The sequence below is a fragment of the Rhea americana genome, unplaced genomic scaffold (assembly GCF_003343005.1).
Source record: "Rhea americana isolate MKP2758 unplaced genomic scaffold, rheAme1 scaffold_102, whole genome shotgun sequence".
Classification (NCBI taxonomy): Eukaryota; Metazoa; Chordata; class Aves; order Rheiformes; family Rheidae; genus Rhea; species Rhea americana.
The window spans coordinates 685,813-712,633 of NW_028185062.1; the positions used below are offsets into that span (position 1 = coordinate 685,813).

At 45.6% G+C, this 26,821-nt stretch overlaps 3 protein-coding genes across 6 annotated transcripts in view; 1 reads left to right on the plus strand and 2 right to left on the minus strand.

Moving 5' to 3' along the window:
• Positions 1-2,662, minus strand: part of NR1H3 (nuclear receptor subfamily 1 group H member 3) — a 30,754-nt gene extending 28,092 nt beyond the window's left edge. Inside the window, exon 1 of the mRNA XM_085305999.1 lies at positions 2,642-2,662. The gene's annotated coding sequence lies outside the window, so the exon portion shown is untranslated. The remainder of the gene's footprint in view (positions 1-2,641) is intronic.
• On the plus strand, positions 2,305-11,387 carry ACP2 (acid phosphatase 2, lysosomal). 2 transcript variants are annotated; one of them, XM_085305926.1, is made up of 11 exons: positions 2,306-2,479; positions 2,588-2,683; positions 2,760-2,846; positions 5,529-5,681; positions 6,040-6,138; positions 6,305-6,394; positions 7,936-8,068; positions 8,144-8,232; positions 8,847-8,953; positions 9,170-9,345; positions 9,428-11,387. In XM_085305926.1, the coding sequence occupies exons 1-11, from the start codon at positions 2,366-2,368 to the stop codon at positions 9,562-9,564; spliced, it is 1,281 nt and encodes a 426-aa protein (XP_085162052.1). In that variant the 5' UTR covers positions 2,306-2,365; the 3' UTR covers positions 9,565-11,387. The 2 variants fall into 2 exon arrangements, with proteins under 2 accessions (XP_085162060.1, XP_085162052.1); XM_085305934.1 differs by lacking the exons at positions 7,936-8,068; positions 8,144-8,232 and having other exon boundaries at positions 2,305-2,479.
• Positions 11,388-11,765: 378 nt separating this feature from the next.
• Positions 11,766-26,821, minus strand: part of DDB2 (damage specific DNA binding protein 2) — a 16,615-nt gene continuing 1,559 nt past the window's right edge. The window contains exons 1-11 of one of the 3 annotated variants that reach the window (XM_085305917.1): positions 26,491-26,724; positions 26,193-26,379; positions 23,565-23,695; positions 22,267-22,458; positions 19,415-19,581; positions 18,253-18,352; positions 16,176-16,353; positions 14,514-14,659; positions 14,064-14,228; positions 13,701-13,746; positions 11,766-12,981 (exon numbers count right to left, since the gene is read on the minus strand). In XM_085305917.1, coding sequence (XP_085162043.1) covers positions 12,731-12,981; positions 13,701-13,746; positions 14,064-14,228; positions 14,514-14,659; positions 16,176-16,353; positions 18,253-18,352; positions 19,415-19,581; positions 22,267-22,458; positions 23,565-23,695; positions 26,193-26,379; positions 26,491-26,679 — 1,752 coding nt within the window. In that variant the 5' untranslated portion in view covers positions 26,680-26,724 and the 3' untranslated portion in view covers positions 11,766-12,730. Of the gene's footprint in view, positions 12,982-13,700; positions 13,747-14,063; positions 14,229-14,513; positions 14,660-16,175; positions 16,354-18,252; positions 18,353-19,414; positions 19,582-21,268; positions 21,415-22,266; positions 22,459-23,564; positions 23,696-26,192; positions 26,380-26,490; positions 26,725-26,821 lie in introns of those variants that run through there. The other 2 variants (XM_085305897.1, XM_085305906.1) reach the window with 2 other exon arrangements.

A 26,821-nucleotide genomic window follows, 5' to 3' on the forward strand; every position in this document is an offset into this window, starting at 1 on the left:
GCGGCCGCGGGGGACGCGCCGGGGGGGGTGGCGTGTGTCCCCCCCCCCGGCCACCTCCAGGTGCCGCTAAAATTGCCTTTAAAGCCCACCTGAAGGGCGCAGTCCCCTGCAGGCGCTCGCCGGAGCCACGGCATGGCTTTCCCTCGGACTCACGCCGGTTCCGAGCTGCCAATTAAACCAAACAGCAAGTTTTGATAKGCTCGTCCGTGCCGCCTTAAGCTGAATTCAAACCCCCATTTTAAACACCCCATTTGGCTCCTGCAGGCGAGGCCTCCGAGTCCATCGCCGGAGGCTGGGGAGGCCCCGCTGGTGCACACTCAGCCTCGGCTGCCTCCCCTCTCAAATAACCATGACTCCTTCCCCCAGCGCGTTAAAAAGCAGCRGGAGATGACCCATAATTAAGGTTACGGCCAATCCTTTCTTTTGCGCATCAGTTTTAGCTTAGAAAGCTGGTCTGACATGAAAATTACCAGTTATACTCTCAAAGCAAAATTAAACAAAAACTGCTTTTAAATTATAGGTCGCTAAGCCTATTACACGCAGTTCAGATTTGGGCTGTTGTCTGAAGCTTGTTTGTGCCCCAGTGCAACTCAAAGTTCTGTTTTATCACAAATTAGTATCACTTTTCCACCAATAATCTCAAATCAGAAAAGTGAACCAAAATTAACAGAAAAAAAATAAAGTAGAAGTCAACAGCAACAACAYGCTGTTTGTCTACAAATAACTTTTTCTTTCCACCCCCAACAAGCATCCAAATGGTACCAGATCAAGACTAGCAATACTAATAATAGGAAAAAAATAATACAACATAATGCTTTTTAAAAGATCCAGAATAGCACTAGTTCTAATTCATTAATCATTCACAAATAAGCAAATTAAATTATTCCATTCAGCTAAACTTTTTATGTTACATCAAGTCTTCATTGCTATAATCCTTTTATGTCATAAATAATTCAGCACTCTATAAAAATRTTAGATTTAACTTCCTAATGTTGCAAACCACATAAAATTTTAAGTCAATAAACACATGCAGACAAATAAGCTTCCTGTTTTTTGAGCCATTAGGCTTCATATTTCCAAGATATTTTTGCAACCGCAAGAACCGTAAATTTCCTTCTTTTTTTAAAGAACGTGAAAACTGAGGATGTAATTACACATCTATGTGCTGACACTAACCATCATGAGTTTAACCACCTGTGATTTTTTTCCTCCATTCTTTAAATGGTACCTCCCAGATTCTTGGCCAACAGTTCAGCAGATGTTATTAAATAACAAAAGCTCAGTTTTGTCCCACTCTCACGTAGTTTCCTCGAGGTTCATAAAGAACTACTAAATCTGAGCAGAACTGGCCAGTAGCAGCATCACGGTCAACAGCATCACCAGGAGCAAGACTTCTATTTTCATACAGCCATGCAGTCATCCTTAGCTGATACTCGGGGATGAAAAGATTAATGACATAAAAAGCTAGGGCAGCTGGCCTATATATGCCAACATATTTTCCCTGTTAATGTCTCCTAAGACTGTATCTAGCRCATTACAGATTACACCAGAATACTATGAAACTTTTTTCTGTGTTTGAAGGAACAGTCATTCAAACAAACTGTCATGTGACCGCACCTCTTGGGCACAAATATAAGGCAGCGTTGGGTTCCTCGAGAAAAGCAGCAACGCAGTTCTATCAAGTACTGCAAATTGAGGCGAACATTCCTCACAAACCACAGATTTTTTGGTAGTGACATCATCACCACTACCGACCTCCTTAAAGCACGAGTATTTGCAAAATTGCTGAACACAGACCAACACACGAACAAAGCCGCCGTTATCCGAGCAGCCTGCACTCGGGCCTGCTCGGGTTTCGGGAGCGGCTAGTGACTACCGAGACAAGCCGCGGGGCTCGCTACACGCGTCCTGCCCGCATGCCCGCAAGCGAGCCCGCCGCAGCCAGGCAGCCCCCGGCGCGCTGCGCTGCGCTGCGCGGGGCCGCCTCCGCCGAGGAGCGCAGCTGCGCGCCGCCCATGACGGGGAGCAGCCCAGCTCCGCTCCCTGGGCGAACCACCCTGAAATGGCCGCACCCCCCCGACAGGCCCGCCTCGGCCCGCACCGAGGCGCGACCCGGCTCACACTGGCCCGGCCGCGCGGCGCATGCGCAGTGAGTACACGCCGGGGAGGGGGGGGGAGGCCCCCCGCGCGGGGCCGGGGGCGTGGCTTCCGCCCCGCCCCGCCCCCGTCAGCCGTCACCCGGGCCCGGCCGCCAGCCGCGGCTGCTTCCGATGTGCAGGGAGAAACGGCGTCCGGGCGGGGCCGCAGGCAGCGGCGGCTCGGTTCCGGGGTGGGGGGGGGTGTTGAAGCGTAGCGCGGAAGCGCGATGGCGGGCGCGCCGGCGGGCCGGGCCGCGGGTGGCGCCGTCCTGCTCCTCCTGGCTGTCTGCCTGCGGCCGCCGCCGCTCGCCCGCGCTCGCAGCCTCCGCTTCGTGACGCTGGTGAGGAGGGGTGGCGCGAGCGGGCCGCGCCGCGCCGCGCCGCGCCGGGCCGGGCCGCCGTGTGGCCGCGCCGGGCCGGTGTGACGCGCCCGCGCTCCCGCCCCGCAGGTGTACCGCCACGGAGACCGGTCGCCCATCAAGGCCTACCCGCGGGACCCCTACCAGGAGGCCGCCTGGCCGCAGGGCTTCGGGCAGCTCACGCAGGTGCGTGGCGGCGGCGGCGGCGGCGGCGCCCGCCCGGCGCCCGCCCGGCGCCGTCGGTGACGCCGTGCCGTTGCAGGTGGGGATGCGGCAGCAGTGGGAGCTGGGCCAGGCCCTGCGGAGGCGCTACCGCGGCTTCCTCAACGCCACGTACCGGCGGCAGGAGGTCAGTGGCGCGGGGGCGGCCCCGGCGGGGGCGATTTGAGCAGAAATTTCCGATTTCGGCACTTCGCCTCGCTCTGCCTGGGCGGGGGGAGCCGGGGGGGGGGGGCTGGCGGCGGCCCGGTCTCCTCGCAGGGCGGCGGCCGAGGGCCGGGGCGTGGGACGCACTTYTCCGGGTGCGGTTTCTCGTGGGGTGGGTGGGAATCGGTGCCGTCTGTCTGTCTGATATTGTTCTTGTTTTCTAGTCCAGTTTCACTACTGGTTGCTGAGCTGCAGAAGAGAGAGCTAAGAGCAGGCATTCTCTTAACCTGGCTGCAGGTGGCTTTAAAGGCTAGTAAAAAGGGGGGGGAAAGGTTGTGCAGGATGCGGCCGCTGTCCTTTTTGCAGATGTTAAGACAATTCAGGCAAAGGTTGTACAGCAGCAGCACTGTTACCAGCCAGCTGAAGCCAACTGCTCTGAAGTCAACATACGAAACAAAACAGGAATGCTGTGCTGTATCTGGAACTTGGTTTCTTACTCGAGATTGTTTTGTCGTAACAGCTGGTCTTGGTTCAAAACAAGAATGCAGCCTGCATATATGCCTTACCTTCTTCAGTACACTTCAGATACAATCACCTGGGAGACTGTACTCATAAACAGGAATTACTGTCTACAAGTAATGTCTACAAATGATTTTGTCATTTGTTTCCACCTGTAAAGTATTGAGGGCCCCAGTCCCCCAAAGCTATTATTTTTCCTCTTCATCTCTGCGATGTTGCCACACTTTATGCTACTTCTTGAGAAACTGATAGTCACATGTAGTTTTCTTTTATATATATAAAAAAGATACGGAGCCCTTTGGGAGCCACGTGCTGTGCACAGAGGGATATCTGAAGGACTAAAAAAGATAAGGAAGTAGAAAAGTTCTTAAAATACCCATGGTGGTTGATCAGGTAGGTGTGAGTCAACTGGAACATAAGCAAGCATCACGATGAGAGGCGTGCCTTCATGTGGATTGAAGGGAAGGCTGGCCCCCCATCCCACTGCTGCCTCTACATCTGTTCACTTATTTTCTCTGTGCTTACAATGTGTGATTGACCAAACGTGGCAAATCAAGATTTTCTGTCTTTGCTTCCCCCTTTTTTAGGCTCCCCAGTAAATACAGGGCTTGACATAGTTCAGATTGCATCCCCTCTTTGACATTTGTTTCATCAGCAAAACTTCCAGTGTCGGCTCAAACACAGATCCTTTAACCTTCCTGAGTAGTGCCTTTACAAACATGCTTTCTTCTTATAAAGCTTTGCCATCTGAAACTGTTTTCTTCCCTCACTTGAGAAGGAAAAACAAATGAAAGCACATGCAAACAGAAACCATTCTGCTAACCAACCCTGAATCTCTTGAGTTGAGCAAGCTCCCTCTTATAAGAAGTATTGCCTCTGGGTGACAGCATATGACCATCTGTCACCTGACTCAGCGACAAGCTGGAGCCCTGGAGAAAGGTGCTGAGAAAAGCATATATACTCGGGGCTTAATTGCTTGTTATGATACTTCTAGAATTAGATTCTTATCTTTTTAAATATTTTCTTTCTATTTCTTTAGGGTTTACCTAGGATAAAAGCAATCCTGTGCAATGAGTACAGGCTCTGTTATTTTTAAGCCACAATTAAGAGGTAAAAGAGGGTAGAAACTGTCACAGAAAAGACAATGTCTGATTTCTTTTTTCTTTTTTTTTTCTCCCCTTTTTCCCTCCTGGCTGTTAACTTAAGTTTTCAGATACAGTTTGCATGGAAGGTACTATACAGAGTGAACACATGTATTTTTCTATATGCTTCTCTCTCTTCAGTTAACATCACCAAAAAAAAATCCCAATCTTGATTTTGTATTTGATTCTTCCAGCTTTTTGTTCTTGTTTCATATCCAATATGTTGGCTTTTAGGACATTCATCACAATTTCATGTATGTTCCTCTTACTTTATTACTGGCTTCTCCCTGATCTCTCCTAAATGTTTTCAGTGCACAGATATGAGGATACCAGAGCTTTGCTGCTCTGACCTTCTGAATAGTCTCTTTTGTTCTCTTCTGTATATTTTCTTTTCTCTTCTTTCTGGTTCAGATATCTCTTTCTGAGCCCTGGAATGATAAACGGTCTTGGCCCGTTAATCCCAAGAGCTCACAGTGATCAAATAAAATCTCAGTCCCCATTCCTCTTCCTCTCCTGTTAGGCAGATGATTGTTGTCTTCATTTATCACATGGAAAAAATGAGGCTTGGAAAGGGCATGTTCTTGAACAAGTGCAACAGCTCATTCCTAGAACTGAGAACTGAATCCAGGAGTTTGCCCCAATCCTGCTATGTAAACACAGTGCATTTCCTATCTGCACCCATCATTACTTGCATCTCTTTCTTGCTCTTCTTTGACTCTTACTCATATTCAGGCTCCTTTATCTATAATCTCTGCACAGTGTACCTCACTGTTCTAGATAAATGGGACAGACCACACACCAATTGTCTTCATGTCCCTCCTTAAGGTTTTAGCCGGGCAATACTAGCAAGCTCAGTCACTGGAGGAGTTCCTGTTCTACTGTTGCCCACTTCATGAGCAGCTGCAGGGCACTCAGCAGAGTTCCTCAGCAAGTGCCTTGTTCTGTGTCCAGGCATCACTGCTTACAGTAGTGTTACTAACAGTGCACTGTCCTTGTCCTGGCAGATCTTCATCCGCAGTACAGACTGTGATCGGACGCTGATGAGTGCGGAGGCCAATTTGGCAGGCCTGTATCCTCCAGAGAGAGGAGAGATGTTCAACCCTAATGTTTCCTGGCAGCCTATCCCTGTGCACACAGTGCCTGAGTCTGGGGAAAGGGTGAGTTATTCTCAAGGATGGCGGGGTGGCTACTGAAGCATGGTGTTTTGCTGACTTCCCCAAAAGTCCTTCCTTCGGTCATGGTTCAGATTGTCTTCAGTTTCCCTTTAAACCTGCCTTGCAAAGATTCTTCTGTTCTCTGAACAAGATGAGAATTCAGGATCTATGCTCGCTAAGTACATTAACTGCAACACCTCAGCAGACCACGCACAGTCTGAAGTGTCCTAGAAGGAGGTATCTGAAGGTGTTTATGGATACACCCAACCAGTTAGGATTTCATTACAGTTGCGGGTTTTGTCTTCGGATTCTGCACTTCTGTGTTTTTAGTGACCTAGCTGCTCTTGTTGTCTCTGCCCAGCTACTGAAGTTTCCATTGACCCCCTGTCCACGGTATGAACAGCTACAGAATGAAACACGGCATTCAGCAGAATACACAAATAAGACCAAAGAGAATTTGGTAAGTGATTGTTTGCATGAGATAAGGTGGTCTGAGGACTGTAGCTAAAGTAATCACCTCTAGGTAATTAGGTCTGAGAAAAGGGTAAGACCACCTCCGTTGTGGGCATGTAATACAGTATGAGATTGGAAAACTGAAAAGTTCCTTTCTCTGCTCATTCCTACAGCAATTCCTGCAGATGGTGGCAAAAGAGACTGGGATCCGGGATGTCTCCCTCGAGTCTGTTTGGAGTGTATATGACACACTGTTCTGTGAAGTAAGTTTGGTCATCATCTTACAGCCACAGGAATTTAATCTCTTGGGCTCACCAGATTTGCTGGAAAATTAATTTGCAGAAGCACATAAAACAACCTGGATCAGCAACATCTGTAAAATATTTTGATAGCCTTTGACAGAGAAAGACTCTARAGACAGATGTTATCATTTTACTGTCTTGAAGGGAAAGGAAACCAATCTTTATATTCTTGTGGAATATTCTGCACAGAATTGCACTTTGCCATATAAAGCAGCTTGAGTTGCTTCAAGCTCAGAAAATTTCAGTCCAGAGCTGCACTGCATTGTGTAAATTTGCCCTTTGTATTACAAACCCAATCTCCTGTCTTATAACAATCACAGTGAAGCAACTTTTTATCAGTGGCCAAATCTCCTTTGGTCAGAAATACCAATTTCAAATCTTTTTCCCTTTCAAGACCTGCTGAGAGAGAGTTTACAAATAGAGTCTTGAGGCCTTTTTTCATTGACAACTGCTGTAGCCCTAAGAACTTGGAGAACAGCTCACTGTCTAAAAACAAAATCAGAAAGTTGTGAGGAAGGGAAGTTTTACTCTCAAAACTATACTTGAGACATATTAGTCTCTTCAGTCACTTTGGGCTTTGTCCTTTTTTCTCATTCCTACAGACAGTGTCCTAAATGAGGGATTGTTTCTCTCACCTGAACTAGCAGATTACCAGCTGGTAGGGGGAAGGAACTTCCCAGCTATTCTCTTTGTAAATTAATGCAAAACTAGCCAAATATTGAGATTGCTGATGGGAATTTGTGCTGAACTACTCAGACAGAATGGACCTTAAAGGATACTTAGCCTCATCTTCTAACAGTTTAATGGGATGTGGCATAGAAAATTGTTTCATCTGTTGGATGCCAGCAATGCCAGGGAACCGCAACTGCTATTTGTTTGCCAGTATAACTAATCCTTTCTTGTAATGGTTTGGCTGCGAAGCAAATTCCTTCCTTGATTCCTCATTCTGTATATTCTGGGTTTGACTGCTGGATTGCCAGCGGTGCCTTGCAGTATAATGTCTGCAGAGTGCTGACTTTATCTGTTCTCCTTCAGTGGCCTCTGTGTCCGCCCCTATAGCCTCTCAGGTAATTGTGTGCCAGGTACATCAGAAACTGAGTCTGTGCTCTCTCACTTTGCTTTTTATTTCTGACTGCATGCCATCTGTGGGGCAGAATCAGCCATGCAAGTGCCTGATTTATATTTTTTTTTTTTACTGATGTTGCAAAATAACCCTGCATTCCAGTTGTGCTTTCACAGAAATGGCAGCTCCTAGATTTTAATCTCTATGCTTGTCTTACTTAGTTTCTGAAACAACTTTAAAAAGTAAGGACATTAACCACATGTTCTTTGTATGCAGTGTGGCAGCATGAGGACAGAAGCATGAACAGAGAGGTTCATATTTAAAAATGATATAGGAAATCAGTAGCAGTTTGGGCGAGATGTAGATGCCCTGACTCCCAGGCCTTTCATTGATCTTGGTCCGTACTACCTGCAGATGAGTATCCTCTGTCTCTTTCTAGCAAGCACACAAGATGAAGCTGCCGTTATGGGTGACTCCAGATGTCATGACTCAACTGAAGCAATTAAAAGACTTCAGTTTTCAATTTATGTTTGGGATTCACCATCGGACAGAGAAAGCTCGTTTGCAAGGCGGTGAGTGGATCAGGGAGGGAACTTCATGCTGTTCTATCTAGGTTTTGAATCTTAACAGCTGTTTCCTTTCCTCAGGGGTCTTGCTGGATCACATTAGGAAGAACCTAACCAAAGCAGCAACCATCTCTGCCCATCAGCACCTGAAACTACTTGCCTATTCTGCTGTAAGTGAGATCATGGATGCTAGCTTCAATCCATCTCCTCCTCTTCCTCCTCACAGGGTGCTTTGAGCCTTGCTAATGGTTTTAACATTTTCTAGCTTCTCTGCAGCCGATGCAGTGATCAGGAGATGTATCTTTGCCTCTGGCTGGGCAGGTTGTCGATTATCTGGCATCATTCCTCTGAGGCCCCTGAAGAGGATTCAAACCAGCATTTTTTTTTCCTGTTAGCTCAGTCTGGCAGAGGAGACTGGCAGACTTTGGGGAGCCATCCTGTATTTGGTAGACAGGCTGATGCTACTCAGATGCAATGTTTCAGCAGTATAGATATGGAGAATCATCCCTCCTTTCCAGCAGCCTGCTGACTGGAAAGTCAAACCTCTCTCCCATATTGCTCCCCAGAGGCCATTTCTTAAAAGAATGATGCATGATATGTACAGCTGTATTTCACACCCTTCACAGATCACCTTTCTAATAGTACTGCTCCTTTCCCTTCTTCCAGCTGGAAGTTACAAAGGCARCTTCCCTTCAGCACAGTCCTGTCCCTTACCGGTATGGTCTGAGCTGCCCTGCCCCATTCATAAGGGTGACTGATTTGGTTTTTTTTCCCTCTTTCTCAGCATGACACCACACTTGTGGCACTGCAGATGGCTCTAGATGTCTACAACAAGATTCAAGCACCATACGCCTCATGTCATATATTTGAGCTGTACCAAGAGGATGATGGGTGAGGGCTGCAGTAAAGATGTCTGCTGTGATTTCACTGCAAGTGTTAGATACCTAGTCTAAGCTCCAACCTAGGGGATACAGTCTTGCTCCTAGCGGCAGACTCTAAGGAAAATTACCACAAGAATAAGGGAAAGGGTGTACACACTAAGAGGTTTCTGAAAAGGGATGATTTTAGCTGGAGCAAGAAACCAATCTGGCTGTGTTTCCCTTTCAGTAATTTCTCTGTGGAGATGTTTTTCCGGAATGAGAGTGGGAAGGAACCTTTCCCACTGACACTCCCTGGCTGTCAGCAAAAATGTCCCCTGCATAAATTTTTGCAACTCACTGATCCTGTCATTCCCCAGGACTGGGAGCAAGAATGCCAGGTAGCAGGCACAGTGCATGACACAGGTGAGCCCAGGCTGGACTGGAGTGTGGCAGAAGCAGAAAGCTTGGATGATACCATGCTGACCACTTGTTTTCTTCCTTGCAGAACTGTTTGTGGCTCTGGCTGTGTGTGGCTCTATTCTCTTTCTCCTTATCATCCTCCTGTTGACTGTACTCTTCCGCATACAGTCTCAGCCCCCTGGATACCGGCACATTTCCAATGAGGGAGAAGAGCAGGCATGACAGTTGCTCCAACTCCTTCCCAGGCAGCAGGAGGGAGCAGTGCTGCCCATGATGATTGGGCACCTCAGTTATTGAGCATTCTTCTGCTTTGGCCATTGCTTCCCAGAAGGAAGCTGGACAGTGATTTTTGGATGTTTTCTAAAGGTGATGTCCAAGGGAGAGGACTGAGCTACTCTTCTGAATTTTAATTCTGAAGCCTACTGGTGTGTGGTGCCCCATACAGCTTAACTAGTCTGGGACTCCCACCATGGCCAGTTGGAGTTGCTGCTCCCCAGGAAGAATTTTTCTCCTTTCAGTGATTGTAAATGTTACCACTCACCGTGGCAGAGGGGCCTGGGCCTCCAGCAGGTGTCATGTCCAGTGTAGCCAGGAGTCACATCTTTCTTTAGGGTCAGCCTGCTTTGTGCRCTTTTCTCTCAAGCCACTGGGCTGAGGATGGTAGGAAGGCTGGGTTTGGAGTAGAGGGCCCAGCTCACCAACAATGCATAGAGACTCATCTAATCTCCACGCAGAGGGAGCTGCTGGAGATGATGGCAGATCAACATTTCTGAGGTTGCTGCTAAGTAATTGCTGCTGGCAGCTGGTCTTTTTCCCCTCAACTTGTGCTTCAGGAAAAAATCGGCCTGGACTCAGGACAGAATTGGAAACCTAGCAGTAGTTTCTCGGATTCAGCAGAGTAGGCTACATGTGATCAACAGAACCAGAGCTTTATCTTGTAAATTAATTAATGTGATTATCCATCCATAGCAAACCTGCACACTTTTTGTGTGTGTTAGTGTGTGTGTGTGTGTGTGTGTGTGTGTGTGTGTGTAATGTTGGCTATAGAAAGGAGAGTCCCTGTAGATAGGAAACTTGGGCCCTTTCTAAAATTTCATTTTTTGAATTAGACCTCCCCATAGTGAATTTATCTATTACTAGAGCCTTTTCAGAAAGATCCAGGAAGGATCCTGTATTGTAGGTGGTCCAGACATCCACTATGAGCCCAAGAAATATGCTTTATTGGCAGAAAGTTTTATAGCTGTTTACTTAAGACTAAATGGCAACTTCCGTTGTCTTTCTTCCTCTCTTCCCCCCTGGATAGCCTTACCTGCCCACTGTCCCACCCCTGCGCCAAAAAGAAAAAAATCAGTATTTGCAGGTAACTGTRGAGCCCGTCACCTGCCATTGTCCCATGTATGATTATTTTTGTTTCAAGACCAGATAGATGGAAGCTGCAGGCTTCCCTCTGTGCACTGGAGCTGCTGTAGGAAACAATGCAAAGTGCTCAACACCTGCCTTGTAGCTTTTGGCAGAGGATGAGAGACCATAGCAGGCACCAGAGGTACTGGCTGTTCACACTGTGATGCTGCACATTCATTTCCCTCTTTTAGTTCCCTTTCTGGTGCAGTTCCCTTCCCTTCTTGGCGGCAGAAGCTAGTTCTTAGGTTACATACATCTCCTTTTCTTCTCCTGTGGAGCATTATGGGGACTTTTCCCTATACCATAATAGGCATCTGCCAGTATGGGAACTCCAAATCAGCAGAAGCAGCTTGCTGTTCTCAGCATCTTCCTCACCTTTTTGTCCCCTGAAGATACAATCTATGATGTCTTCTGCACAGCAAGACAGTCACAAAGAACAAGCAACTGCCTGGGAGAACAGGCACAAGGAAGAGGTACTAGAAAGTGCATCTAAGGGGACTGGACCTGTTATTTTTAAAGGCAGCAGATTTTGCACACGCAGAGAAAAAGTTTCTATGATGATTTTGACTTTCTGACTGTGAATGACTTTCTGTAATTGTTCCAATACATTTCCTTTTTATCATTAAAATCAGTTCCACACTGAACTCTACTCCTCTTCTTCTCCAAAGTTCATATAGGGCTAACTCCTTTGTGCTCAGTGTTGAGAAACAGGCATAACTCTTGCAGTAGGCTCCCTGTCAAGGTAGATGCAGTGAATTTCATCCCTGATTTACAGTACCATGTACAGCAGAATGAGAAGTGAAATAACTTTTTTTTGGATGCAACAACTATGTATAGATATTAACTTATAATGCAATTTGTCTAACTTGGAAGGGTCCTTTGTAGACACAGTGCTGGGACTGATAATCCCACCACTATTCTAACTCTTAGCCTTCCTGCAAAAGGGTCAATACTTGCTCCCCCCCCCATAGAAAACAATTAGTAGAATGCTCAAAGCAGCCGCTCTCTATATCAAAGAAGAATTTCAGTTTAGTACAAAACTTTATTAATGCCAATACTGTAAAACTATAAAAGTGAACATAGAATCTGAGAAGTTTTGGAGCCTGGTCCCATCCATCAACCTCTGGGACAGCAGCAAAGCCCCAGCTTTGTAAACAATCTAGAAAAAGCAAAACTTTTAACAGCAATCTTGAGATTTGGTTCTGAGAAAGAATATTTGGAAGAAACTCCTAATTTTTGCTTCAAAAACACTCCTATACAACATTCTGAAGCACATAGGCATAGATGAAAAAAATTACCTAATGTGTGCCAAGRAGGAGAACTCTGAAAATAAAAACTACAGAATCACTAGGGTCTCAGCTCAGTATTGCCCCTGCATCCCATGAGGCAGATAGATAAAGAGCTCTGGCATCGTACTATGCCTCACGGTCTAGTTAAGTAGCTGCAAGCACGGCATAGGCTGTCTGGGGTTTTTGACAGTTACACAGTCTGCCAAGACCTTGCATACTGAAGAGGTCGCTGTTCCCTAGGTCACCCAAGCTACCCCTTACCTCTGCCCAATGAACATTCAACCTTTTCAGAATGTGAACCTGGTCAGCAAACGCTTTATCAGCTTGGTTTGACTAAAACGAGCTGGGGACCCTGTCATGAGCTGCTCCACAGCACACTACAGGAAATGGTAACCTCCAACAGAGTGATGACAAGCAGCTGTCATAGGCTGGAAGCATTAACCTCAGCAGGATCTGGTAACATCTCTCCATGGCCTGAAGTTTCCCTAATGCCTCAGAAAATGGGTGGTAACCTTGCCTGGAGGAGGAACTGAGTGCCAATACAACTCACTAGAAGGGGAAGCAAAGGGAATCAGGGAAGTAAGATCAGATCCAGAGAGGAAGGACAAAGTGTAAGGTTAATGCCCTGCAGAGCTTATGCTGCCCATTGATAGCACTGAACTTGTCCTCTGTGATCCAGAAAGGACCAAAATACTAAATCAGTTCTCTAGATCCTTCCCTTTTCGTTTCCTTCCTTGTGGCTTGGAATCTTTGCTCTTTGTTTTTGCCTCCTCCACTTCCCAAGACAGTAACTTAGTTTTGAGTTTACTTGTCCCAGGGTTTGCCTGCCTTTGCCCTCCACGTCTGGACAAACTCTGGCTTCCAATCCCCTGTTCTGTCATGGCTTTCAAAAGATGTTCTTGCTTCTTGGCCACCATCTCCTCCCGACTCCAGATCAAAATATTAAAGCCTGAAAGGAAAAATTAAATACCCCGCGTCAGAAATTCTTTATCAAGTATAATACCATAGGTATAATGTAGAGTTTCTGTGTATGTCAGTTAAGTGCCAGAAATTCAAAATGCTTCATCTCTTCTGAGCTATTTCCTAGGCACAGAGAATGGGAAGTTATTTGGTACATATAACATCTCCACATAGCCCTAGAAATTTGGCGTAATTAAGAAACATAATTGAGTAATTCCTAATCATAGCTGTCACAGGTTTGAGGCCCAAATCTAAAGCCAGCTCCATTAATTCCAGACAGCCTAGGAAAGCCTGAGTACTCTTGGCTCTGACGCCTGGGAAATAAGGCAAGTAAACAGAAAGGACAGAGCTACAGACTAGCAGGAAAAAGCCCTTTTTTTTTCCTATCCTGTTCCTCCCACTGTTAAAAGGCCGGCAGATGGCAGCAGCTCCCTGCTCAGGGGAGGCTGTTTTTCTCTGGACTTTATGGTCTCAGGGGTGTTTCAAAGGAGACAACTAGCAATGTGTCTTGTAACTGCAAAGGTGGCAGATTGAAAAGGTCCTGATCTCTTTTACAGATGCATGAAATTAGAGATTGCCACTAGCAGAACTGTAAGTGGGATTTGGGAACCCATCACTCACACCTTGCTTTAGTCTGGAGGAACAAACCTGCCTTTTTCTGGGACTGGAACACATTAGTACTTAGTGCCTCAGGTTCTCTCTACTTACCCATGCCAGAGGCCAGTGTGTCTCCCATTGGGTTAAATTTATTGAGCTGCAAATGGAAACATGATGACAGTTTGTCAGAGCATCATTGCTTATATAACAGAGCCATCAGAGCATCACTGCTTATGTAACAGCAAAAAACAATCTGGAAACCTGAACATTCCCTAAAGAATATCACAGAAAGCCCACAGATGACCATGGAACAGCCCTGCTCAAGTCAGCAGCTACAGCTGGCAGCCATAGCTCCATGACAGTGCGAGTTTGCCACAAGCAAGGAGGATATTCCTATCATTTCAGTCCCTAAAATGTATCTCTCAGCTGCAGTTCAATACACAACAGTCCTTTTAGCTGCAGTGCCCAACTCACCGAGATTATACCAGATGCATTTGGGTCATGGAGCTGACACACCATCTCTCCAGTGTTGCCATCAAATATATCCACACTCCGTAGCTCATTCACTGTATACCCTGGGAAATTAGGGTCTGGGTAGCGACCTGCTACAATGAGGTCATAGCGAGGGTGCCACGTTGCCTAGTCGTAGAGCAGAGGGATGGAAAGTTAGAGAAAGGGGCAGAGCTCACAGTGATGCACACCAGAAACGAAGAGCTGGCACTATGAACCAGAGCAGTTTGTATATCCCACCCAGAGACTGTGTGACAYGAGCATTGTCAGAACAGCGCTCTGCTGGGAGCACAGCTGTGTTAACATCGACCCACCAACAACCTATCCTGACTAGAAATCAGACCATTTCTTTTACAACTTGCTGCCAGCGCCAAGTTTGATCCCCCTTCTCAGGGCTACATTAGCTTAACTCACCTTGATAGGTGTGAGGTGCTGGAACTGCCGATGTGGATGTGGGATCAGATGCTGTGGCTTGGTCCAGTCTGAAGATGAGTAAACCCTGATTTCACTGCGCTGGTCTGTGGTCAGGAGCTTGGCACCATCTGTCGGGCTAAAGTAAGCTAGGCAAGGGAGAAATAAAGTGAACAAAAGATCACAATGCTATGATTGACAAGAAACATAAAAGCCTGACTAGCTACCCATTACGTCTTTGATAGGGATCTGAATAAGGCCATGTGTCCAACAGGCAAGACTTTACTCCTCTCATCAAAGAACTCACACCCTTCTGAACAGTAAGTTGAAACCTACAGTGCTCCATTAGACAGAAAGAATCGTTTTCATTTTAAAGTTACAGAAACAGACATTGCAAAGAAAGTAACTTGCTCAATCCAAGTTAGTGGAACAGCTCCAAACAGACCCCTGCAAGCTGTACTTCCACAAACAGGTACAACCATACACCCAAAGAACAGAGCCAAAGTAATTTTGAGTCTCATGCTCTGCTTCTGCCAAAGAAACTGCCCCAAAAATTCAGTTTTCTAATCACAGCCACGGCTGATGCTTCCACCTAAACCCCTGAAGACACAGTTCCAGTTTTCTATGGCCAGTCTAAACTTGTGCTGCTGCCGCCCTATCCCCTTTCCTACCTCTGGCCACACACTCCCGCTGTCTTCCTTGCTTTGGCATTAGCAAATACGCAAGTTCGTATCTGACTGAAAGCTAACATTGCAACAACAACAACAAAAGCTCAGCTGAGCAAACTCTCTGAAAGGCTCTTCATCACAAGTACCAACACAAAGAAGACAACAAGCAGGAAGGACTATCATTTYAGCAAGAAAACAGTCAGGAATCGGTTGATGGTGACAGTGAAATTATATCTTCAGGGTGCAGTTCCACAGCAACTTAAGCCAACCTATATGAGAGCTACTGGCATATCATTCTCTTCTCTATTCCAAGCTACACATATCTGACCCCTATGCTTTGTACTGGCAGTTCAGCTGCTGTTATTTTCAATTTTCAGCTGATTCAAGTCCCTGAACTGGCATGCTACGCAGCCTCTGAGCATGGTGTGCAGCACAAAAGAGGAGATGGCAGTGTGCGGCTGAGGGTGAAGGGRCACCTCCACGGCAGCCCCACTTTAGACCTATGCAAGCGGCCATGAAATCACACGCTCTGGAAAACCTGCAAAGTGGTTACTGCAGAGACTAAAGAGCTCTGAGCTACCTAGAGTAAGTCTATCATAAACTATAAAGACAATATGTTTAAATATCCTTCCATCACTAACAGCAGCTCAGAATTATGTACTCAGAAGGTAAAAGATAGGTGTTAGCAAGTCACGTTCTCCTGAAGGACTCCTAGGTAAAGTTCATATTCAATACTTGCATTTAAAAAKTACATGACACTTGAACAGTTTGTAACTGGTTGTATTGAGTCTTGCTCCAAAATAGTCTGATCTTTTAAAAAACACACAAACACAACTGAAGAAACAGAAAACCAACTCATGCTTTCAGGAAGAAGAGCAAGACAGAACGCAAAAAAACAGGGGATATAGTCTTCAGGTAAAGAGGAAAGCAAGAAAAATAAATGAATGGGCATTTYGACAGGCACCCATCCAGAGAAATCCGTATCTCATGAACTTACCTGCATTGACAGGTTTGTCATGWGGAAGTACATGAAGAAAATTTGTTTTGTCTTTGATGTTCCTCAGGTCCCAGATTTTGACTGTCTGGTCCACAGAGGCTGTGGCCAACAACCACTCACATCGAGAGTTAAACTCCACATGAGTCACTTTCTTCTTGTGTAATTTCAGCTTCCAAATCTGCAGCAAAGGAAACAGAAAATCATGCAGAAAAGAAAAACAGAAGACCAGAGGAAAGAAATGGAATAATAATCTTTTAGTGCAAAGTGAAGAGTTTACAAACTAAGAAAAATGTCTCTAATACAACAAAGAGTTTATCTGCTGTAAACAAGAAAGGAGAAGAATGACCTTGGAAACCATTTAATTATACGAGGACTCTGATCCACCACTTTTTTAGAGCTACAAGAAAGGAAAATGTGATCCCTGGTTCATGGCAGAAAGTGTTAGGGCCGCTGTGCAATGCAAGACCTTGTCTGGAATACTGTACACTGTGCCAGTCTTCCACCCACAGAAAGATTAAAACAAATTGGAACAGTTACAGAAATGGTCTGCAAAGATAAGGTGAAGAATGAATGGCCTGCTTCATGGAAGAAGACCAAAGAGCTTTGTAAAGCAAGAAAGAAGGCTGAGAGAAGATATAACTTCCTTTTAGAAATATGATAAAAAAGAAACATGAGGGAAGGAGAAATATTTCCATTAACAAGAACAATTGAGTATAACCTGGCCATAAATAAATTTATACTGGAAGTCACAAGATTATTTCTTATCAAAGGGGTGAAGTTGATCCATCCTTCCTGTAATAGCGGGCAGAACAAAATCAAAACAAACCCTAAATGTCTTTAAGATGGACTACAATGAATTTATTAAGTGGCTACAGGACTGGGCATGCCAGGAGCTGTTCTTCTGGTCCTGTATTCCTATTTTCATCTAAATGAGGCAGCATGTGAGATTTCCGACATACCTTTATTATCATTTAGTCCTATAGAGGGTTCCCATCATGAAAATGGGTATCTCTTGCCAGTTTAGAGCATAAGGATTCACTTGTCAGAAACATATTAACCCCCTACTAAGGCAATAAATGCTGGGGGAATAAACACACCTTGGTTATGATCCCTGTAGCCTTTAAAATGGAGAGCTGTAGTTTCAGGGCACATCAGAAGTAAATATGAAAACCACAAGCGCTGAAGTACTTCTGTCTCTTAGCAGCAGTGACAAACAGGAGAAACTCAGAAATAAAGAAAACTATGGAGTGGTTTTCCACAGTTGCCAGGAAAGTGGAAAGCATGCATCCCCCAAGTACAGAACGGACCACCAGATTCTTTCAGGAGAAAAAGAAAAAAGGGAGAAAGGAGGCAAATAACCTTGAATAAGCATGATTTACTTGGAGTACGCATGACTCTGCCCAACAGTTTACACAATTTTTCCACCCACAGTTCTTGGGGTGGCAAACTCTCACAGATGGTACCTCATGGAGGGGAGAAACAGTGATTCCCTTCTCTTGTACACCAGGCTATTGTAAGCCAGGCCCACGGCCAGTCTGCCCTCTCMGTAGGCTTCTGTACTACCCTGGATTAGCAGGAACAACCTGCCCTCTCGTGTCTAATGGCAGTAGTGCATTTTCTACCCCAACATTTGCTTAATTACTGTTATGTACTTAGTCTGAGAACACAGAAGGGTGTCCAGCAAAGCAGTATTTCCAAATGACTCCCATTAGTGCATTTTTTTAGAACGATGAAGCTTGCTGGCAGAGGGTGCTTACATCCTCAGATTACCCTGTAACTACTCTTCCCAGTAGCTAAATGCTCTTAAGGAAGGGATAGCTCATCACACAGTCCCTAATTATGAATTGTTACCAGTGTGCCTACGAATGTGAATATTTCTTGTGAATGACAGACATGGAGGAAGTCCCACCACCTAGATAYGCAGTGGACTCATCTTGTGCAAACTTGCTCTTCCTTCCAGAGGCCCCTGTAGTATCAGCTTACAGTAAAATGCCACGAACTAGAAACAACGTACAGTCAGAGAGCACATGAGCCATCGYGATTCGCACAGAGGAGACACTGCATGACCCATACCAACCTCTTCACCAGAAGTGCTGAGCAGGACCACGTTGCCTACATTATCGCCTGTCACCACAGCACGGCAGCTTGCAGACACATCAACACTGCAGTACCAGCAACTAGAGGGAAAGACACAAAATCAGTGCTGCCTCCTACAGGCTTTGGGAAGCAAGGGGAGCTCTGGTTCACATCTCCCTTTCTGACCAGGGAGACTGCAACAGATTGCAACTGCCATCTCCTGCCTGATGGCATGGGCCTGAACTTCAGGCAGACGGCCAAGCTTATTGGGAAAGCTTTCTGTTGATGATGGAATACGGAATAATTTCCAAGTCATTTGCCAAATGCACATTAGATGAAGTGTGACGTGTTGGGACAGTGGAATACAACTGAGGCTGAAAAGCCACCTGGTGCTTGCACACAGACACACCTTGGGAAAGATCAGAACACTCTTGTGATGTTGACAAACATACAGGAACAGGTTTAAAATGAGGTTTTCCACAAAACAGTAAAGCAGCAGTAAAGAAAGATAAAAGCTTTGGACCRGAAAATTGCACCTCTAAAACTGCTCCAGGAAACAAAACCAAACTTATTAAATACAGACGTGTGTTTTAACTCCAGCTCCACTAGGAGGGTGGGGGTAGTGACAGTGAATTCTGGATCCTTTGGGAACTTGTTGGGAAAGCTTCACTTTTGTAGGAATGACTTACACTAGAATTCACGGCCATGGAAATTACCACAGCAAGCCTGACACCTCCAGAAGGCAGCAGGTGAACTCTGCAAGCTCACATTCAGGATTTTTTTTTTTCGCTTTCCTATGCTTCCTGAGCTGCTAACCTGCACAAAACCCACAAAACACTGATCATAATGAAGAGAAGGAAGTTACTGTGCTCTTCTCACCTCACTTTATACAGCAAAGCACTGTCAGCATCTACAAGGCACCAGAGRGTGCATGCAGCATGTTTGGTTCCTGCAGAAGCCTAAGTGCCCTGTGGCTGCCTAGCTCATCCATCCTGCAGGTTCCAGATTGGAATCAGGAGCTGGTCTCCAAGCTCCCTTACAGAACCAATTCATACCAAGAGCCTCCTAATCCTGGCAAAGGAGTAGATGTCACAGAGCAAAAGGACAACCACAGCAGTAACAGGAAGGAGCAGACATTCAGCCCTGCCCTGCTCCCTTCTCACCAAACATTATGGTACTCATGGCCACAGTCCGGGGCACGGGAGATCACCTGCACCGCTCTGCCCTCAAGGTCCTGCAGACTTAGGGTGCCATCCCCTGATGCCACATAAAGCTTCACTGCCTCATAGGGACTGAACTTGATGTCTCCAAGAGAATCTCCTGGCCCTTTCTGGAACACATGCAAAGCCAAGAGGCACCAAGGTTACAGTGGAAGACAGAATCTTAATCCAGCACTCATCCCCTGGAACACGCTGCTGTTTTCGCTTGGTACAATATACTAAATTACTGAAGTATGTTTCCTGTCAGGAGAAATACATGAACTGTATTTTTTTTAACCTGTTTCCAATCTGAGCACATGCATTCTGAGCCTGTAGGTCTCACACCACCATTTTGGGCCGCAAACCTCATTAGCAGCACTGCTTCCTCTGCTACAGAGGGTAGGATGAACCTGCAGCAAACCACCTGGCTCAGCCCAGGCTTAGATCACAAGCCAAACCAGCACCATTCCGGGCAGGAACAACAGGTTATCTCACAGCAGCCCTGCACCTAGCTCTTCTTACAGACTTCATTCACCAGTTCCCCACAGGTTGCTTCCACTACCATATCTGATCTTTCTGAAGATATCACCAGGAGCAATTAGAGCTGTGCAAGGAGAAATCTTACTGCTAACTACATTGCACAGGGACCTTATCCCAAGACTTGCTACCCCGAGTTGGTCTACTGACTCAACAAGTGGAAGGCTTAAACAAACAGAGACAGAAAAGAAGGGTGCTAACTGGGAGTCCCAAAACCCTCTGATGCTCAAGTGCATTCCATCTGCTGCTCACAGAGCAACTACTTAACAAAGTCTCACTCTAAATACTAGCTATACTAGCTTTCAAGAAGCCAGCAAAGATGAAAAAACCTTTCCAAAGGTCTTGCCCATCCTCACAGCAGTGGGAGGAGCATGGCATGCTGTTTCAGATCCAGGCATCATTACTGAGATCAGTAACAGGCATTACATTGGGTGGGATGCAAGAGCTTCTTGCCCAAGGATCTAGTCTGTCCTTCTCTGCTCATGTGGCCAGTCACCTTCTGCTCTGTGAGAAGGYTGCAGCTGGAACAGCCAATCTGGAAAGAAGCAGGTGGAAAATCTGGACACTAGTCCAGATTTCGCTAACTCACCTTGAAGCACTGAATTGAAGTAACTAAGTTAGAAGCTCAGGTTTCCTCAGGAGTCCACAGAAAGAGCGGTACTCTGAGAGGATGATTCTGAGCAGGAAGCCAGAATTGCCTATAGATATTCATTTCCTCTTTTCTTTCATTACCGAGGGAGTCCAGGCTCTTAACTTTGATCAAGTGCCAAAAGTTAGCTGGGATGAATCAAGGTGACACCTTGGACCACTCAAAGTCAGAGGTGATTGTGTAGGAGCACTGAAGGGAGACTCTGTAAATTGCCCTATAAAAAMCATCTGGCAGCAAGCAGCATTGCTAACAGGTCTAGAGATTAGACAGTTCCCAGGACACAGAGCAATGGGAGGTGTAAGAATATCCTGCAGAGAAAATCCACTGGCATCCCCTGCCTTGTCATATATAACAGGGAAAAAAAAGCATCAAAGAGTCCCTCCCCTTAATGAAGCAAGAGTCTCTCTGATCCCCCCCCTCCCTCGCTTCAGGGAAAAACAAGAAGGGAGAGCAAGCCTCCCTGGAAGACAGAGGATCCCTGGAATTCAGAGGATAAAGGAGATGTATGTGGAGAAGAGGAAGCTCAGCTCTCACATATTAGAGACAAACACATCTCTCTCTCTCTCTCTCTCTCTCTCTTTGTAGCACTCCTGCCAGCAGGACACAGAGGCCCAAAAAATTGTATTTCTTACTCCCAGTCCTCGGTGCTGGTGAAGACCCGGAGAGTATTGCCATTAAAATCCTGCAGAGTGGTAGTGCCGGCAACTGACGATGTGTACAGCTGACTAGGGTTAAAAGGGTTAAACTTCATTCCTGTGATGGTCCCTCCAGCTCCCATCTACAAGGAAGGGGATGAACAAAAGAAAAGTCCACTGAGTGATGGGAAAGGAGGAAAGTGCCTTCTGTAACTTTGCATTCACCGCTATGTCCTTAACACCGACAGTGCAACACACCACAGCCCTTCAGGAGGCAAAGACAACCATGCCTTCCCACACGACAGCTGCCTGGGCAGCTGCCCTCCCAAGGAAGGAGAAGTCCAACTCTTCCAGTCCCCAGGCAATGTATTCCTTGGCTGGCAGGCACCACACTATCTACAAAAAGAAAAAAGGTGACCCTGGAATTTTTGGAGAATAAACCTCCTCCCAGTATGTATCTATGTTACTTTAGAAAGGGGGCAAAAGCTGTGGAGCATGAATGGGCAACGGCTGAATGTAGAATAAGGGGACATGCCAGCTAGAGAAATCATTCATTCTAGTTTAGTTTCTCGCTTCAGACAAAGGGATTTCATTTCTCCCCACTCAGACAGATATTTCTTCCTCTGTTACAGAATAAGAGTTAAGCAGAGAAAGATCAAGACCTAAAACAGACAGACCCTCTCCACATACTTTTTTCCAGCTTCCCTTTAAAATAACTGTTTCATCAGTTACTGAATTATTTTTCCACTGAACGCACACCATGGACTGCTTCACTATGAATTCACTCAACATGCCTCAGTTCTCCCCAGTACTAGAACAGTCTGGGCCTCAGGAACACAYGTGCTGTTTCACCTCAATTCTGTCTCACAGTGCTGACTGCTCTGCAACCCAAGACCCTTACGTGCTTCTCGCAACAGATCCACRGTTTTGATCTGCAGTATTTGGTAGTACTCCAGTTTTCTCCTCCTACCCATTCCACACTCCCAGGGACTTACCCCTTTAATGAAGCAGGTTTTATTAAGTACTTCATAGTCCCAAAGGATGATGTCTCCACCTTTGGAACCGACAGCTACAGTGCTGGGGTGTGTTGGATGCCATTCCAGGCAAGTCACTCTCCTGTCAAAGGGACTTGCTGTTCGAAAAAGGCGGTATGAGGTGAGAGAACGCAGAAATGGCAACTGCAGACACTGTTACAAAAACAAAGAGAATTAGTACTTTTGTAGGGATTCCTGAATATTTCTGAATAATGACAGCCAAAAATTTCTAATTGCCACTAGCGTTAGTACATTCACATAAAATGCTAAGCTTCTCTGTGCAATGAAGAGAACATGCTGTCCCAGGAAAAACAGCCTGGGACCCAATAAATCCCCAGAGCCACTGCAGTCAGAGAGCAACAGAGAATTGAGAAAAAACACCCCTTACACAACGTGCAGGTAAGTAAGACTCTCGGGCTGAGATAAATAGGTAGGATAATTAATATTAACAAGGAAGGAGAACACACCTCCTCCCTCCAGAAAAAAGCTCTGGTGACCATCTATGAATGTACTGAGTATCCAAAAATGTTATCATCCACAGATAAAATATTATGGTCCTCCATCCAAACTGCTTGCAGCTCAACAATACAGCATAAGAAAAATGGAATTAAAGACTTAGAATAGGGAATGAAAAACCATGATAAGACCATATTGCTATTCAGCTCAGGTATGGGCATTGCTGGATGGGCTAGGATCCTTAAGTTTGGATACTTAAAACAGATAAATCACCGAGAAGATAAAATTAGCCCAGGTGCTTCTTCTTAGCTATGGATGTTACAGAAAAAGTAACTTTTTAAATGAAAGAAGAAACATGACACTGAAAACCAGTAAAACATTATAGGCTYGATGAAACATGGCTATGAAGAGGACAAATCAACACCAATAGTAGCATGATTAGTAAAGCAGTGAAGCAAAGTAAAGCAGGTACAAAAACAATCAAACAAAGCACTCAGAATAATGCGAGAAAGTAGCACTGGGCATTATCTCAAATGAGAGAGCAGTAACTTTAAATATGACTCAAGCAAGCACAGAATTAACGGAGGATAAAATGTAGGGTGACAAGGCCACGTCAATGGAAAGAGAAAGCCATCTCAGCACTTGCATTTTACAGGATTAAGAAACATGAGGGCGTGTCAGACTCTGAGCCACAAACGGTGTCTGTGAGGAACTTTATGCCCCTTCCAATTCCCTGCTTGTGTTTGAGATGTCTTTGCAGAAAACTGAGATGTCCAACAGGTCACGAAGGAGAAACCGCTTACCTGCCTGAGCTGTGCCCGAATGGAGCCTCCCAGCATGTTCTGGTAGACATAGTGGACAATGCTGCACTGCCTCTCCAGCTGATGCAGAAGGACTCTGGTGTTTCTGATCATGGATCCACCTCTATTCCAACCTGCCAGAAAGCCAAAGAGTAAAACCTACTGAAAGCTAATGCCTGTCACGCACATTCAATATGCAACATGGGAACCTGCCTGCATTTGTTGCTAAATCCAGGGCAAACTCCAGCCACAAAAGACTCCAAAGGGTTCTTACATATATAAGGCACAGCAGCTCCTGCAACTATGGAGTCTAATGCTTCCAATAGCTTGCCAGAGCTTTGCCTATGCTTCCTCTTGTTAAACCTTTCTTCTCCTCACCAAAGATTTACCACAAAGAGAGTAAGGGGGGACTAAAGACATGTCCAGGTGGTACTTCTCTTGGACAGTTTACAACCTGAATGGTTCCTACCCGAATACAAAGCGGCTATCTAAACACCCAATGACTTGGAAATGTGCTATGGGAGGGAGTGAACTCCTGCTTAGAGCAGAGGGAAGGTCAGACTTATGACCAGCAGAGCAGCAGCACCTGAGAATTCCCCAAGCACAGCAACATATGGGTTCCCACGYGGTTCCTGAAACGCCTGCTCGTGAATCAGAACATTCGATCTGCTTGTGCTGTAGCCCATACAGCCTGCCTACAGCACTGCGAGTTTTGTTCTCAATAATAGACTTGCTGACGCCTCATCACTTGAAAACCTTTCTGTTCAGGATGAGTTCTGCTGAGAGCACAGCCTGCTCCAACTTTCTGTTCACGTTCCAAGTTTTATCTTCAGGGACTGTTACATGAAAACAGGACCTGTTTAGCCCCACGTCTGTGAGCCAATCATTCCCACTGCAATGGTCCATAACACGCCAGGGGATATAGATGTCAAATGGGAAAGAAGTACTTCTTAAGAAATAAAAATTCTATTTTCATATAAGGATACTAATAAGAAAATAGGACCAAAACACAGATACCATCCGTTATGACTACAAACAAAATTTTAATTTAATGCAACTCTGTAGCCTACAGACACATTGGTGTGACATTAAATTTCCTTATTCATGTGCCAGCTAAAAAGCACTTGTCMCACCTGCTGAAACAGGTATAAAAACATCTCTACTCTAATTCCTTGTTTTCACAGAAGAGTTAGCATCCTCAGTTCTTTCTTCAAAGACAATGGCTAGAGAGAGATTTTTTTCAGATCTGGTTTTGTTAGCAAGATTATTTTTTTAAGAAACAAACTTTGGGACTTTTCTGAATCAGGGGAAGAAATGTTTTTGATTGCAAGAAAATGAATCCCTCTTATGTATTCAGGGAAAAAAATAATTTTCCAAAGTGTATAAAAATCCAAACTGGGACACAGAATGAAAAAGCTCAAATGCTAAGTTTTTTGTCTTCTTGTTTTTAGGAAAAGTATAAGGAAAAAACATGCTTGGCCTCGTTTTCCTAAAGTACAGGCCACATCCAACTCCCTCTGAATCTTACGGGAACTGCAGATGATCACCAAATCTGAAAATCAGGCCAGGAAGTTATAGTGAAAATCTTGTAGCTAAATTAACTATAGAAGATGTGTTAATCATCCACCATCTTAAGCAGAACTCCTTTTAAACACAGTATTTTGCCTCCATTCGCTATTCACTCTGTCAACTGATCTGAAGGCTGGAGTTCTACAGCAGAAAACGCAAACACACAGAATGGCAGAACTCCTGCATCTCTGAATACTAAAAAACAAACACAAAACATACTTCTGTAATTTCTGGATCCTTAAAAAAATCTACAGAAAGCGTGTACTATTTCCACCCAAGCAATAACTCTAGCGGTCTCCTAAGCAAAATATGAAGTCAAAAGTAGTGTCTGCGGAAACATGAAAGCAATCATTTGTCTATCTGAAGCCTATACAACTTTCCTGATAATGCAAAGCATTAATCTTTCCAATAGCTAAGAACTCAGGCACACTTCCCTYTCATTATAGCAAAAATGTTTAAGAGATGTTTTGCTAAGTTACATACTAGTGAAAATAAAAAATGCACATGAGGAAAAGTGATCAGTGGACTTATGTGCAATCTAATATAAGTATCTAAATATAGAGATATATTCCCACCTACTGAAGGGAAAGTCAGAATATGTGAAAAATCAAGTGGAAATGCCAGTGTAGACCGTGCGCTGTAGGAGACCAAGCGTACGATTACAAACCTGCATTAAGAATTGCATGACAAAAAAAGCAATGCATTACAAGGACTGGTATGTCCTACAATAATGCAGACATATGGTAATTCAAGAATTCCACAGAACTTAATCACCCTCCCATGAGCTGCGATAAACACTTCAGTGAGCTGGCATCTAGCAAGGGGCAGTGACTTTCAAAATGATACACGCACACACACGCACACTCATTAGACAGATAACTGCAAGATGTAATACCCCCATATGCATCTGTGTATCACTTAATCCTTAATATAATCCAATCCAAACACTCCTGTTTGAGCAGGCTGCAGGCTTGCTGGCATCTTCCCTCTTCAGCTAGTTGATGCCTGTCACTTAGGGTAAATCTGGTCGGCAAAAACAGCAAGAATCTGAGGAAACGTTACCGATTTTCTCTGGGGGTTTGGATGTTTTTCTCACAAACAACCTCTTTGCTTGTGGCTCATTCCCTGTTTCTTCCCAGCCTCGTTTCCTTTTCCCAGCTGATTTTGCCTGTTCTTCTGGCTGCTGCCCGTGCGTCCTSCCATGCTGCTTGTCCTTTGGCCGGTTCTCCGGAGCCATTCTGTCTGACCACTAAAAGCAAACAAAGCACGGAAAGTAAGGCTGCGATGCGCCTTTAGCTAGAAGATGGAGAAGGAAACGGGAACGGAACATGTCCCAGTGGTCTGAAAGCAGTGATTATACCTGCGCCCTCTTCCGCCAGCTTGACACTAGCTTTTTGTTGTGCTCCGCTGGAGCGCTGGAGCCCAGCAGCRGGTTCTGTGAACTCCTCTTTGTGTCCGCACGAAAACGAACGCATCCCACAGCACTAGCGCGTGTTTTGACAGATGTGCTTCTACGCAGCCTGCGAGCTTMAGGCCCACAGATCCGCATAAAGTACCTCTGTGAAACCACACAAGGCCGCAACTGTCCCTCCGCGCGCCCGCGGCGGCCCGGCAGAGCCGGCCGAGACGAGGATCGGGGCCGGCCCCGCGCGAGCGGGCCCCCGCCACGCGACGGCCCCGCCACGCGACGG